We start from the raw sequence: 15,998 nt of genomic DNA, 5'->3' as shown, positions 1-15,998 counted from the left end.
GAGGCGCATCTGGGCGCCCGAACGCAGAGCACGAGGCAGAGGCTGGAAGTTGGCCAAGAAAGTGGCTCGAGTCCCAGGGCAAGGTTGTGCTCTAAGGGCTTCTTAGGGGACTGAGGAGGAAAAAGGAAAGGCAGGAACTCACAGAGGGTGAGGCTCCCAGCCTACCTGCAGGCAGAGCGGGCTCAAAGGCCATTTTAAGATTTGATTTGATGTTTATTTTTTGTCTTTTTAAGACCATACCCATGGCATATGGAGGTTCCCAGGCCAGGGGTCCAAACGGAACTGCAGGTGCCCGCCTACGCCACAGTCACAGCAACGTGGGATCTGAGCCCCATCTGCGACATACACCACAGCTCACGACAACATCGGATCCTTAACCCACTGAGCGAGGCCAGGGATCGAACCCGTGCCCTTATGGATGCCAGTCAGATTCACCTCCACTGCGCCACGACGCCAACTCCCATTTTAAGCATTTAATCGTGGAGGATGTTCAGAGCACAAGCTTGCCCTTTTTTGGTCAGCAGAGCACTCCCCAAACTGACTTAGTTGCCTTGTCACATCTGAATCCTCTCTGGTGCCAAGAGCCACCCCCACGGTTTTGCTCTTTCGCAACCGAACTGCAGACTCCTCGAGGCCACGACCAGGCTCTGAGGGAGAGCCACACATTCAGGCTCTTTTCCAGAACTCCCTGGTCCAAATGAAGGGATTCAGCACGAGTCACCCTAATCCTTCGACAGCGGGCAGAGGAGACAGGTCGCAACTGGATGCCAAACGACAGTGACCTTCCTTTCACGCAGATAACTGGTCCTCTTAATCTTTTACGGTTTGGGGATGAGAAAGGGCTTCACGTTCCTGAGCTTCTGGGTTCTCTCGGCTCCGTCCTGGTTGCAAGAAGGCTGTTTTGCTCCTTAAGCTCATCCCCTGCTCTTTCTCTGTGTCCTTGTCAGCGGCTCGCTCGGCAGCCACACCCTTTTCTGACCACTCCTCCAGAAGAGCCGGCTTATCAAACCCATTGTCCGTGTTCTGAGTTATCACAGGTCACAGGGTCCCCAGTGTCTCACCGCCTCTGGCTTCTGGTATCACATCCTCCTAGCTCCTGATGACACTCTTCTTCTGCTGCCCTCCACAGTGTGGCTGCAGCCAGCTTGAATCTGATATAAATTCATGGGAGTAACTTTAAGAGATTATACCAGGATGCAGTGGGAAAGAAAAAGTTGCTTCGAGTGGCACCAAAAGACAGGAAAGAGATGTGAAATATGGTAAAAATCTATATCTACATGCTAGAAAAGGCTCGGTTGACATTCATAAAGGAAAAATCATCAGTTCCAAGGGTGTTCTATTACAGAGTAATTGGCAGCATATTATCTTTCTCGGCATATGAGAAATAGTTCTTCTAAGAACTGATGATTTCGGAGATATGTGTCAAGAAATTTATACCCTGTTTACAAAAGCCCTATCACCAGCATCACATGCTTTCACTGACATGCAGAATCTGGAAAAAAGGACAGACTGAACTTCTTTGCAGAACAGATGCTGACTCACAGACATTGAAAAATTTATGGTCTCCGGAGGAGACAGTTTGGGGGGTGGGGGGATGTGCCTGGGCTGTGGGATGGAAATCCTGTGAAATCAGATTATTATGATCCTTATGCAACTACAGATGTGATAAATTCATTTGAGTAATAAAAAAAGAAGAAGAAGAAGAAAAAAAAAAAGCCCTATCTAAAAGATAAGACTGCAGAGAGGTTGAAAGTGAAAGAATGAAAAAAGACATGCGGGGCGAATGCTGGTCCAGAAAACCCTCACGTAACTGTGTCACCATCGGGGGAAGATGGGTATCAACATACATTAGCAGAAGGATTGTCACTTTTTAATGGTAAGGGGCCAATCGACTTGATAGACCAAGAATTTACAAATGTACATCCACTTCATACATGGACTCAAAAAAAAAGCAAAAGCCGATGGAAATATAAGAACATATAGACAAGTGCTAATTGATTGACCAGGCGAAGACAACAGAATAGAGAACAGTGGAATAAGATAATGAACAAACTTAAATGAATATATGTATTCATGTATATATGCAGATGTATGTTATATATATAATGTATACATGACATGGCACCTCACCCCCAAACTACAGAACACTCCGTCTCTGCAAGCTGACATATGCATTTACAATAATGGGTGATATGATGGACCCTAAAGCAAACCTCAGCACGTTTCAAATGACTGAAATCATATAGAGATGCCCTCTGTCACAGGGAAAATATGCTAGAAACTAACAGCAGGAAAGCGAATTAGAAAAAAACCTCCATATGCTTGGAAACTAGGAAATACCCTTCCGAAAAAAAGGAATACACTCCGAATAAGCCATGGGTAAGAGAAGAAATCAATGGAAATGATGACACATTCTGAACTGAAAATAATGAAAATATCACACATCAGAACCGATGCTATGCAGCCGATGAAGTCAGGCTTAAGGTAAAATTTACAGTCTTAAGTGTTCATATTAGAAAAAAAAAAAAAAAAACAGATAAAAAAGTAAGGATTTATGAAGCCACCTGAGTCAGTCAGGGGCCCAGTAGATGTGAGGTGTCACATTCAAATTAGGATACTTCCCTTATTCAAAAGGGACGAATGATAGCCTGGAGCTGCCTCGCGGGGAACCGGGGAACGAAATCACCTGACCGCAGGGTTCTACCTTCCTCTGGTTTTGGCCAGGTCTCCCCAGTGGGTTAAACCCAACCAGAAGCTAGAAGGCCAGGTGTCCCGGGGATGGAGTCCACCCAGGCCGGCGTCCAGGGGCAGGGAGCAGCAGGCTGGGCAGTAGACTGCCAGGGGCAGAGAGAAGCTAGCCATCGCATCATCTCGAGAAGCAATCAACCAACAAGCAGAATAACAGCCCCTCCAAAAGAACAAAGATGAGCCCAGAAATTAACGAAATATTGACAAAATAAGGAACACCCAAAATGGCTTCCTTGAACAGATGAAACTGAGGAATTCCTGGCGAGACCGAGCAAGAAAACTAGAAGAGCAAATGAGCTCCATGAGGAAGGAAAAGGGGGCCCCGGGGTCACTACAATGACAGAGACCTTTCCAAAACCCTAAGAGGCCATGATGCCAAAACTGTTTAAGATCCAGATGAAAGAGGCGAATTCCTGCAAAAATAAAACCTACTAAATATAAATCGAGACGAAGTAGGCATTCCCGCTGTGGCTCAGTGGGTTAAGAACCAGACACAGTGTCCGTGAGGACAGGGGTTGGACCCCTGGCCTCGCTCAGTGGGTTAAGGATCCAGCCGTGCCATAAGCTGCAGCATAGGTCGCGGATGTGGCTCGGATCCCGCATCGCTGTGGCTGTGGGTAGGCAGGCAGCTGCAGCTCCAACTGGACCTCCAGTCTGGGAACCTCCATATGCCCCGGGTTTGGTTATAAAAAGACAAGCAAAAGAAAGGAGGGGAGGGGGGGAGGGAGAAACGAAAGAGCAGGACAGTCTTAAAACAGTAAAATGCCCTCGAACCTCCCATAAAGACACTCCAGGCCCAGACACTTTCAGGAGGGGGTTCCACCAAATATTCGAAGAAGAAATGATGCAACACGCATACAAATTATCCAAGAGAGCAGGAAAAGAAGTGGCTCACCTTGATACCAAAACTCAGCAAGGGCTGTACGGAAAAGGAAAATTCTGACCGTGCTCCCTTGTGAACACAGATGCAAATAATCTAATTTGAATTTTTTTGTGGCCACACTTATGCTGCGGGGAAATTCCTGGGCCAGGGATTACTGAGCCAGGAATCAAACCTGACCCATAGCAGTGACAATGCTGGATCTTTAAACCTCTTGGCCGTGGGGAACTCTTAGATGCAAATATTCTTTTTTTGTTGTTGTTAGGGCTGCCCCTGTGGCACAGGGAAGTTCCTGGGCTAGAGGTCAACTTGGCCTACACTACAGCCACATCAACGCCAGATCTGAGCCGTGTTTGCCACCTACACGCAGCTCACAGCAATGCTGGATCCTTCACCCACTGAGTGAGGCCAGGGATTTCACCCCCATCCTCGTGGATATTAGTTGGGTTCTTAACCCACTAAGACACAACGGGAACTCCTGGTGCAAATATTCTAAATAAAATTTTACCAAATAAAAGTTAAAAGCATTACACATCATGGTACAATTGGGATTTATTCCAGGAATGCAGAGTTAGCATTCGAAAAATCAGTCAAGGAGTTTCTGTCGTGGCGCACTGGAAATGAATCCAACCAGTATCCATCAGGTTGGGGGTTTGATCCCTGGCCTCGCTCAGTGGGTTAAGGATCCAGTGTTGCCGTGAGCTGGGATGTAGGTCGCAGATGGGGCTCGGATCCCGAGTGGCTGTGGCTGTGGTGCAGGCCGGTGGCTGCAGCTCTGATTTGATCCCTAGCCTGGGAACCTCCACATGCCAGGGGTGCGGCCCTGAAAAAACAAAAAGAACAATCAGTCAACACAGTCGGCCACACTAAAAGAAACATGGCATATACCTAATCTCCCTCGGAGGACTTGCTTCTTTTTAAACAGCTATCGCTCACATTCGTTCGTTTGTGTGTTTGGTTTTGGTGGCTGCATCTGTGGCACATGGACATTCCACCGGCGGGGGATTGAATCTGAGCTGCAGCTGCAGCCACGCCAGATCCTCCAACCCACTGCACCAGGCTGGGGATCGAGCCTGTGCTTCAGCAGGGACCCTAGCCATTGCGGTCCGGTTCTTAACCCTCTGTGCCACAGTGGGAACTCTGAGAAGCCCTTTCTTAATCTTCTAAAAGTAATTTTTTAGAAATGTCTGTAAATACCAAGTAGTGACAGAAACACAGAGCGAAAGAAACTTTAAATACCACTGATGGGAGTGTAACGGCAGGGCCACCTGAGCGAACACTTTGGCCTCATCTAGCGAAGGTGAAGATACACGCATCTCACGGACGCCCTTCGGAACTGAGAGCGCGTGTACACCGCGGCGAGCAGCGCGGCTCTGCTGACGTTAACCCCGCGCTGGGGGGCGCCCACCCGCAGCCGAATGCATGCAGCCCGCGCCGCTTCAGGCGGAGAACTTTAAGAACATAAGACGAATGAATTACAGCTGCGTGACAAACAATGCACGTACACTGCATGAGTCTACACCTCCGTGAGGCTGAAAAGCAGGCGAAACGGTACAGGGGACCAGGTGACGAAACTCCACAGAAAAGCAAGAACCGTCATGTCAGAACGGGGGTTACCTGTGGGGTTCGGGGGAAGGTGGCAGGTGGAAGGGACGGGGCCGGGATGTCCAGCCACCCTGCAAGGTCGCTGTTGACGCGGGTGTGGCTCCACAGGTGTTCACCTTCCAACACTCCATGAGATGTGTAGTGCATTCCTCCATGTACTTTTTTCACAGTAAGCAAGTAAAAATACCACTACCAGAGTTCACGATGTTGCCTTGAGGGATAAATAGGCACGCGAAGAGCTCAGCTTAGTGCCCGGGGTGGATGCGGGAGGAACTCGCCCTGGGTGGGTTTTCCTCGCTCCACGTGGTATTACGCGCGCTCCCTAAGTACCAGCGCAGGGGAAGGATGGTACCTGTCTCTGCTCAGCAGCCGCTAACAATCTGTTGGAGGAATTTTGTCTCTTAGGTAGTCAAACAGTGTGGAATCCATAAAATTGATGTATCACTTTTTTTGATAAATCAGTGTCTAAACTTAGATATTAAGATGTTTAGCCAAGATTCTGGGCTCAGCCAGGTACAGGAAGTGGGTGCTCGGAACCACCAGGGAGGAGAGGGAGGCTAGGACCCAGTTTCAAGTTTTTAGTCCAACTAGCACTGCCTTAAAAGTTACTGCTGGTCTTTGGCTGTTACAGGAACCCACCTCCTGACCACTGGGCTTTGGTGAGCGGTCTGCCCACGTACGTTGCCCAAAATGGCCTGGTAAGTAATACGACTTGGGGGGGGGGGGCTTTGGCATCAGGCGGAAGAGTGAAGGGATCTCAGACCGAGAGTGTGTGGAAATCCCTGGAAAGTGTGTCTGAAAGCCCGACTCACTCACTTCTCAGTTCCCTGAATGGTCGGTCCAAGGGGACGTGCCGAGATTTGACATCTGAGGAAGCAGGAAATGCACAGAGAGGGCGAGGGGCACCGTCTGACAGCGGGAGACCCCCCCGCCCCACGTCAGGGACAACGTCAGGGCTGGCGGGTCTACCTGGCTAGCCTCTCATCCCAGAGACTGAGTGGCCACCCCTGACCCCCCATCCCTGCCATATGCCCAGCCACACGGCAGAGCTTAAACGGGGTCCTGGGCACAGGGACAGCATCCCCCGCCCCAGAGAGAAGGGCCATGTCTGTGACCTGCACGTCTCCCCCTCACATGAGCCCGGTCACCGCCATATCCTTCGCCAGGCACATTACACAGCGCTGCTCATGCTGCAGGGTGTTCACTTACTGGGCGTTTGCTACATGCCCAGGGTTGTGCTTGGCTCTGGGGCTGCAGAGATAGACGCATCATCAAGTGGGAGTGGTCTTCGGAAGACACAGCTGTGCTACAATGCGATGAGGCCACAGTAGAGATGCACGTGCTACATTCTGGCAACACGACGCAGGGTCACCTAAAGCAGCCTGTATCTCCAGAGTGTGCTGGTCTGGGTTTTAAAGCGAATCGTGGTTAGGCAGGGATGGCAGGAAAGGAGGAGTCCAGGTGGAGGGAACAACGTGGGCAAAGGACACGGGGTGGAGGCTGAAGCCACATGGCGTGGCCCGTTCAGGGCTGCCGGAGGGTTAGGTTTGAGGCAGAAGACGGCAGGAGATGAGGTTTGCGTGGGAGGTGGAGCCGGATTACAGCAGCCTTAGACGCCAGGTCAAGGGCATGAGACTTTCGTCTACGGGTGATGGGCTTTTAAGCAAGAGAGACCTCACAGCGAATTTTCATTTTAGAACGATAACTCTGGGAGTTCCCTGGTGGTGCTGTGGGTTGAGGATCTGGTGTTGTCACTGCTACGGTGCAGGTCCTGCCTTGGGCCAGGTTCTATCCCTGGCCTGGGAACTTCCGCATGCTGCATGTGTGGCCAAAACAAACAAACAAACCAAAAAAACCCCGACAACACAAAAAGAAAGATAACTGTGAGAGCTCTCCAGAAAATAGATCTGGAATGATGAGGACGGGAAGAAGAGCAAAAATCGTTGTTACCAATGAGATGACACGCACATGCGCAAAGGCAGCGCCAGTCAAGAACACGTCCCGATGGCTAACAGCCAGGGAGCGCTTGCAGTGAGGCAGGCAAGAGACACACCTGCTCGGGCCACACCTGGACCCTGGCAGAGGTGAGCTGGAGGGGAAGACCAGGTGGAGACCCCGTGCTGAGCGGGCTCTGTGCCTGACTGCGGCAGAGGGGGAGGAGGCAAAGGGCCAAAGCCGCTGTCAGGCTTCTAGACCGAGGGGAGAGCCCTGCCGTGAGCCTCGGGTGTGAGACGCTGAGATCAGTTGCAGGCAAGATGGGATGGACCGGGTTCAGGAGCAAGTGTCCAGCGAGGAGCGGAAGCGACGGCGCTGCCGCTGTGGAGGGAGAGGCGGGACGGGCGGCGAAGATGCGTGTCAAGGAAAAGGGAGATTCGTACCGACTGCAGTCGAGACACCGTTACAGACGTCTGGTCCTCTGCTCCAGGTCACAGACGGGACTTGAAGCCATCAGGTGGCTGAGGTCACCGGGGAGCGTGAGAGGGACTGGGGGGGGGGACACTGGAGGAGGCCACCCCTCAACAAGGGGGCGGGAGAAGACGAGTGTGTGCAGAACAATCGGAAGGTTCGGAGGTGCGGGGTCCAGGAGAGGCGGGACCGTGGAGACGAAGGAGGTGGGCGGTTAACAGGGCGCGAGAAGGCCAAGAGCCCGGAAAGGGGTCCATGGAGATGAGAACCGAAAATCCCCGCCGGGTGTGGCAATTAGGTCACCTGCTGAGTAGTCCTGGGGGCAGACAGCAGCGTGTGGCCCCCTGAGGTGGGTGCGGGTGATGAGAGCCCGGAGGAGGCAAGAGCAGGAGGAGAAGGCCTGGATGGTTCTACAGAGACCCCGCTGGGTCCAAGGAGGATTTAGTTGCCAAGGATGGGAGGGAATCAGGCATGGGCTGAGGGGAGGAGCCTTCAGAGGAGGCAGAGAGCAGGAGAGAACATTCGCCAACGACGGAGTCGGCCCAGGAGAGGCCGGGGGGGGGGGGGACAGTGGGTGCACAGCTCACCCACCGAGACCAGAAGACGGTCAGGTCCCCTGGGTGGGCGGGGCCACTGCAAGCTCTCGGGATGCTGCCCTGAGTGCCAGAAAAAGGCACCCCCTCTAGACGGATGAAAAGAGAAAGGCTAGGGCCACAGAGCTGCAAATCAAGAACAGGCTGGATTTCAAGCCCCAGTCATCCCCTCACCCAGAGGCCTTTGTGCAGTACGTGTACTACCCAACTGTACACAGCAGCCCCAGGGGCAGGGCTCTGAAGGGATCAGATAAGTGCCATCTGCATGGAAGGGCTGCTTCTCAGGAGAGGAATCTTGCATATACGACAAAAGCTACAGTTGCTTTTCTTTCTCAAGAAGTCTATACGTCCAGGAAGAACTCCTTCCTGACCACACAAAAAGTGTAACCAATTCAAAGACGTTTAGAGCAGCATTCTTTATATTAATTTTTTAAAACGGCACACAACCGAATACTCAAAAAAAGGGGACAAGAAAACAGGATACTATGTAAACATTAATGATGACAGATTACAGCCTGAAGTTTTTCCAAGCTTGGAAGGGACTCGCAAGGGAAGCAAAAGGTAAAAGTCAGGTGTCGAAGGTAGCTCTCCTGTTCAGCAGCCTCAGTTAATCATTCGAAACCATCCTGAGAATGTTTAGGCGATGAGAGGAATGTGAATGCCTGGGGGCAAGGCCGTGGCATTTCTGAAAAGAGCACAGGCCCAGGGCCCTTGAGGGGGACTCGCTCTCGTCTAATCGGAGCTCCGTTATTCGTCTGGTTTTCAGATTTGCAACATCATGAACGCGCCCTCGGAGGACTTTTTTGCGTTCCAGGTGAGTCATCGTCACTTCACCCTCAGCCATATCTTCCTTTCTCCCCCAAAGAGGATTAGAATCTGCTGGAGTTCATCTACGTTATGGGGCAGCAGTCTCACCAAGTGAAAGTGTGAGAAGAAAAAAGGCACCTGCCCATGGAGGTGGGAGGAGCCAATGCGGTCAGTTCCAAGGTTCCCGCTGGTTTCAAGGCTCGCGTGTGCGGCCACAGGACCTTGGCTTATGCTGCTCGCTCTCCAGCCGCCCTCTCTTACCCAATTCCCGCTGCCCTTCCATGATAACCTCAAATGTGATGAAACTTCTCTGAGGTTTTATTCTGCTTCCCCTGGCCGAGTATCCTTTCCGTCTCCTTGGGATTATCATGGAATGTTCTTTAGCATTTCATTTGCTTTTGCTTATTTGCCTTTTGAAAAAAAGGTCTGTGCAGGGCACCTGTGAGCCAAGCACTGGCTCAGCGCTGCACAGGCTGCAGAGGTGGGTCAGACAGGCAGGGGCTTTGTCTTCCGGGAGCTCGTGATCTTCCGGGGCGGGGTGGCGGGGGGGGGGAGGGCGCGAGCAGGTGGCACGAGGGGCAGAGAGGGCAGAACGGCAGAGGAAGGACCCTCTCAGGGGAGACTGAGCGAATCCGGAGGGGATCAAGGAATGCGTTCTGAGAAATTGGGTTTGGGCAGCAGAGCAAGGACTGCGGAGAAGGAGGCTGCCGAGAGGGAAGCAGAGGAGACAGGCAGCCTGGGACGGGCAGCGGAGGAGAAAGGCAGAGGCCATCTGTCTGTCTTCCTGCATTTCCCTTTTACCTCTGCTTTTATGATCCTTGTCTCTCCAACTACTTCCTCTTGGCAAAATATCAGTTTCCTTTGGTCAAGGGTTGGGGCTTATCTTTCTTGGCATCTTCGGCTCTGGTGCCCTGTCAATATTTGCTGAGTTTCGTGCACAAGGTGCACGAAAAACCAAATCGTAAGCGACCAGGAAATAATTAAGAAGGAAGAAAAATGACTCAGCAAAAAAAGAGTGGATTTTTTTTAACTCCTTAAAGACGGTTACGAAACACCGCAGAGGAAATCAACTTGCGAGGTTAAACGCGTGCATCTCGCGGTGTGACCCTGACCGCGTCAGCCCCGACGGCTGCCGAGTGCTGCGGACCCGATGAGAACCCCTGTGGAACTGTCTCGGTCCAGGTCATCCAATTAACCGCAACTGACCCACTCGAAAGAATCAAAGCCGATCTTGTTTTTAGATTCCTGTCTTGCGGTGTTCCCCTCAGGGTTCAGTGGAAACGAATCCTACTATATCCTTGAGGATGTGGGGTCCATCCCTGGCCTGGCTCAGTGGGTTAACCATCTGGCGTGGCTGGGGCTGTGGTGCAGGCCGGCCGCTGCCACTCCGATGCCACCCCTAGCTCGGGAACCTCCACATGCCGCAGGTGTGGCCCTTAAAAAAGAAAATTCCTGTCTTGTACCTCCAACAAATTCTCCACAAAGCAGCCTAAGCTTTTTTTTTTTTTTGCTGTTTAGGGCTGTACCCGCGGCATATAAAAGTTCACAGCCTAGGAGTTGAATCAGAGCTGCAGCCGCCAGCCTACACCACAGCCACAGCCACAGCAGATCTGAGCCCATCTGCGACCTCCACCACAGCTCATGGCAACGCCGGGTCCTTAACCCACCAAGTGAGGCCAGGGATCAAACCCACCTCCTCATGGATACTCGTCAGATTCGTAACCACTGAGTCACAACGGGAACTCCCTTTTTTTAAAACATAGGTTGTATCAAGTAACTTCTCTGCTTAACACGCTTTCCCTTGCACTAAACTCTGTGTCCTCGTCCGGCCTCCAGAGGGAGGGGCTTCCTGGAAGGTGAGGCAGAGGGTGGGGAGGAAGGCAGGGCTTGAACTTGTTTCCTGACGACAGCCCTGGGCTCCCTGGACTACACTCTTATCCCTCGGGACTCACCCCCACCAGTGCTGAGTTCAGCACAACTTAAACCGTTATTATCGTCTCGCCACCTTCACAACCTCAGAACCTGCAAAAAGCTGGAAGACCCTCCGGCTCCAAGAAGCCTCCCTTGACCCCTTCTGTCCTCCACCCCCCATGCCTTTCACTTGCTTGGCCGCCTAGCCTCCAGCTCAGACTCTTACCCATTATAAAATATTCAATACATATTTAGCGAATCAATGGGCAAAGAGCCGAGACATACCTAGTCTCGTCTAGTCATCCCCATTCTATTTTATTAATTTTTTCAATTTAGTTATGTCTATTTTATAAATGATCTGAGTGAAGCTCAGACAGGTGGAAAAAGGCTCAGAAAGGGTACCTTACGGTTGACCAAGACATTTCACCTCTATTTGTTCATTCATTCCATGAGGCCCATATTCTAACGACTGTCCCCATCTATAGATGAGAACGTTGAGGCCCGCAGAGATCCAGGGATAAGTCCAAAGGAACACGGAGGGCAGGCCAGGAGCCAGAGCTACAGTTTATACTCACTGATTGGTCCACTACCATATGATATCCCGTGTATGTGAAACCTCAAATACGGCGCAAATGAGCTTATCTACAAACAGAAACAGATCCCATGGGGACATGGAGAGCAGACGTGTGTTTGCCAGCAGGGAGGGGAGGGAGGGGGACGGACGGGGTGTTTGGGGCTGGTAGATGCAAACGCTTACACTTGAATGGATAAGCCAGGAGGTGCTACCGCACAGCACGGGGAACCGTGTCCAGTCTCTGGGGAAAGACCGTGGTGGAAGATACTACGGAAAACCCCAGAAGGACATGGGGACGTCCTGCGGTGGCTCAGCAGTAACGAACCCGACTTGTATCCATGAGGGTGCGGGTTCAACCCCTGGCCTCACCCGGTGGGTTAAGGATCCTGCGTGGCCGTGAGCTGTGGTGTAGGCTGCAGATGTGGCTTGGATCCCATGTGGCTGTGGCTGTGGCTGTGGCTGTGGTGGAGGCCGGCAGCTGCAGCTCTGATCTGACCCCTAGCCTGGGAACGTCCATGCGCCGAGGGTGCAGCCCTAAAAAGACAAAAAAAAAAAAAAAAAAGAAAAAGAAAGAAAGAAAAGAAAAAAGAAAGAAAGACTATATATATACACACACACATATATATACACACATATGTGACTGGGTCACTTTGCTGTACAGCAGAAGTTGAAGGAACACTGTAAATCAACTATACTTTAATAAAAAATTTTTTAAATTTATAAGCATCACCAACACGGCCCCTTTTAGGCCGGGCCCCTCCCGTGAGCGCCTCTATCTGAAAGGGAACCTTCCTCCCTGGCCAGTGCGTGTGTAAACGGCCAACGCACGCGCGCCTGGCCCGCAGCGGCCCCGCCATCGCGGGGGTGAAACAGCATAGCTGTCCCCTCCCAGAGCCGGGTAACCTGCGTCCAGTGACCAAAACCATGCAGCGCCCCACAAGGCCTGACCCTTGAGCCCCGATCGGATGACGACGCAGCGTGCGATCCGTCAGCGCCGCCTCTGCAGCCTGGTCCCCGGAGAAGCTCAGTCCGGTTCTTCTCTTGCAGAAAGAGCCCCTGGACGAGTCTGGGTGGATGATTAAAAATGTCCTTTCGATGCCGATTGTGAACAAGAAGGAAGAAATTGTCGGGGTGGCTACGTTTTACAATCGCAAAGATGGGAAACCGTTTGACGACATGGACGAGACGCTCATGGAGGTAGGTTTCCAAGGAGGCCTCGGGCCGCGGGGACCCAGGGTTGGCTCAGGGCCCAACGGGCTTCCAGAGCCACGGGGTGGGGCCCGCAGCCGCCGCCCTGGGCCGGGAGGGATGGGGGCGGCTCGCGTGCCCTGGGCTCTCACTTCCACATGGCCTCGGCTCTCAGAGACACCCATGTGCCCTTTTTAAAAATGAAGAAACGTTTCCTTTCAGAGCAGCTTTGGGTTCACAGCAAAACTGAGCAGCACGTAGGGAGTTCACAGGCACCCCAGGTCCCCACGGACGCACAACGCACCCCCTTCCGTGAAATCACTGTGCGCGAGAAGGATGCTGGGTGTGGGCTGGACCCCCCCCCACCGGCACTGCATCTCTCACAGCATCTCCCTCGGGAGGGCCGCACGCAGCCCATCAAACCCGTTTTATAGGAGGTCCCGTCGTGGCGCAGTGGTTAACGAATCCGATGAGGAACCATGAGGTTGCGGGTTCGATCCCTGGCCTTGCTCAGTGGGTTAAGGATCCGGCGTTGCCGTGAGCTGTGGTGTAGGTCACAGATGCGGCTCGGATCCTGTGCTGCTGTGGCTGTGGTGTAGGCTGATGGCTGCAGCTCCGATTGGACCCCTAGCCTGGGAACCTCCATATGCTGCAGGAGCAGCCCAAGAAATAGCAAAAAGACAAACAAACAAACAAAAAACCGTTTTACAGCTGAGAAAACAGCTGTGGAGGGGCTGCCCTGGGTTACAGGCTCAACCTGGGTGTCGTGCGGCTGAGTCTCCCCTTCTCTCCTTTCAGTCTCTGGCTCAGTTCCTCGGCTGGTCTGTCCTAAATCCTGACACTTACGAGTCAATGAACAAACTCGAAAACAGGAAGGATATTTTCCAAGACATGGTGAAATATCACGTGAAGTGCGACAATGAAGAAATCCAGAAAATCCTGGTGGGTGGTGGCTTTTCCTGTCTCTGCCTTAGAAACGGCTGCTCTGTGTTAGGAGGGGACAGCCAGGGCGGGATCACTAGCGTCCCGGGACCAGCCTCGGCGTGACGGCTCTGGGAGCGCCCTCTTTCCCTGTGCTCGGGGCCACCCTGGCACCAGAGACCCAGTCGCCACGCGCCGTCCCTGCTCTGAGACGAAGCTCTGGCTGGCAGACCAAGGGACAGGGCCAGTTTCTCAGAGCCTCCCCTCGAGGTCCGCACACGAGACCCCGTCTCTGTGAGCAGCGACGTTCCGAGGGCTCAGATGTGAGCAGGACGCCCCGTCTCGTTTGTCACTTTCTAGGACACAAGGGGGCTTCACTCTGACGGTGTTGACAGTGGCCCAGTGCGGGGGGCAGGGGCAAGGACTGTACCCCCGCGGCAGAGATGAGAAACCGAGGTGCAGAAGGGGAAGTCCCTTGTCCCCACACGACCCAGCTCATTAAGTAGGTCTCACTAAACCGTTCTCAGGGTCAGAAGCCAATTCTCTGTCATCGCGTGAGAGGGCTGCCTCGGGAGGCAGTGAGCAGCCTGTCACTAGAGACACCCAACACGGGCTAGACGGTCGCACGCCAGGCCCCTCACAGGGGGGGGAATATTACCTGGGGGGTGGGGGGAAGTGGACGGCGTCCTTTCGAAGATGCGTGGACATCAGCCATCCGCCTTTCCTGGGATTCTGGTCTCAAAGCGACCAAGGCTTTAGGAGTAAACCGAATTAGCCGAAGGGCACAGGGTACGATGCCCAGCTGAGCCCCCGGACTTTGCGGGGGGAGAGACTCTGCGGGGGGAGACCCCAGGTCAGCGTTTTCAGAGGGCTCTTCCTAAGCCGGGATGGTACCACAGCAAATGCGACCGTTTTGATCCCGAGAGCAGGTACTTCAAGGAGAAAGCGTGTGGTTGGAATGCCGGACCCCTAGTTTGCTGGTCTCTGTCCATCATTTTAGCCAAATAATGGATACGTGACCCTATGGAGGCATAACCTCGGCGAACCGGATAAAAGTTGATAGACTGGACTCTGGGTCAAGAAAAGGAGACAGGAGTTCCTGTCTTGGCCCAGCAGAAACCAATCTGAGGTATCCGTGAAGACACAGGTTCGATCCCTGGCCTCACTCAGTGGGTTCAGGAACCGGTGTTGCCATGAGCTGTGGTCTAGGTCATAGACATGGCCCTGCATTGCTGTGGCTGTGGTGCAGGCCGGCAGCTGCAGCTTTGATTCGACCCCTAACCTGGGAACCTCCATATGCCACAGGTGCGGCCCTAAAAAGACAAAAAAGAAAAATGAAAAGAAAGAAATCGGAAACAAGTTTGGGGCCCAGGTTCACTTCTCCTGTGGCGCAGGGGGAAATAGGCCCAGAGAGGGAAGGAACTTGCCTCAAGCCACACAGCAAGAGGAAGATCCAGGGCCATGAGCAAGGCCTCGGGACCCCCTAGTCAGTAATAATAAAGTTAAGAACATCAACAGGGAGTTCCCGTCGTGGCGCAGTGGTTAACGAATCCGACTAGGAACCATGAGGTTGAGGGTTCGGTCCCTGCCCTTGCTCAGTGGGTTAAACGATCCAGCGCTGCCGTGAGCTGGGGTGTAGGTTGCAGACATGGCTCGGATCCCGCGTTGCTGTGGCTCTGGCGTAGGCCGGTGGCTACAGCTCCGATTCAACCCCTGGCCTGGGAACCTCCATATGCCGCGGGAGTGGCCCAAAAAATAGCAAAAAAAGACAAAAAAAAAGAATATCAACAATATTTAATTCTAGTGTTTACTATGTGCTAAGCCTGGCTCTAAGTGATGTATATGCATTATTTAATTTAGCTGAATATATATGTTTTTTCCCTTTTTTTTTTTTTTTTGGCTGTACCTGCAGCATTGAGCGTTTCTGGGACAGAGATCAAACCCACAAGACAGCAGTGACAATGCCAAATCCTTAATAAAAAATCCACTGCACCACAAGGGAACTCCAATACCTGGGGGGGGGGTTGGTTTGTTGTGCTTTTTAGGGCCACACCTGAGGCAAATGGAAGTTTCCAGGCTAGGGGAACCACAGAATCAGAGCTACAGCCTCCGGCCTACGCCGCAGCCACAGCAACACTGGATCCGAGCTGCGTCTGCGACCTACACCACAGCTCACGGCAATGCCAGATCCCTGGCCCACTGAGTGAGGCCAGGAATTGAACTTGCATCCTCACGGATACCAGCCGCATTCATTTCTGCTGTGCCGCAAGGGGAAATCCTGCATCATCTAATTTTAATTCGCCAATTAAATGCTTTTATAATCCCCACCTTACAGGTGAGGAGATGGGGTGTCCGAGGCATTACA

The 15,998-nt window shown here is 52.6% G+C and overlaps 1 protein-coding gene across 1 annotated transcript in view; it reads left to right on the top strand.

Moving 5' to 3' along the window:
- PDE6A (phosphodiesterase 6A) overlaps window positions 1-15,998 on the top strand; it is a 59,825-nt gene that overhangs the window by 18,777 nt on the left and 25,050 nt on the right. Inside the window, exons 7-10 of the mRNA XM_047779033.1 lie at window positions 5,865-5,931; window positions 8,999-9,046; window positions 12,572-12,721; window positions 13,511-13,654. Of these exons, the coding sequence (XP_047634989.1) occupies window positions 5,865-5,931; window positions 8,999-9,046; window positions 12,572-12,721; window positions 13,511-13,654 (409 nt within the window). The remainder of the gene's footprint in view (window positions 1-5,864; window positions 5,932-8,998; window positions 9,047-12,571; window positions 12,722-13,510; window positions 13,655-15,998) is intronic.

This window comes from Phacochoerus africanus, chromosome 4 (assembly GCF_016906955.1).
Source record: "Phacochoerus africanus isolate WHEZ1 chromosome 4, ROS_Pafr_v1, whole genome shotgun sequence".
NCBI classification, from domain to species: domain Eukaryota; kingdom Metazoa; phylum Chordata; class Mammalia; order Artiodactyla; family Suidae; genus Phacochoerus; species Phacochoerus africanus.
This window is presented reverse-complemented; position numbering and strand designations above follow the sequence as displayed.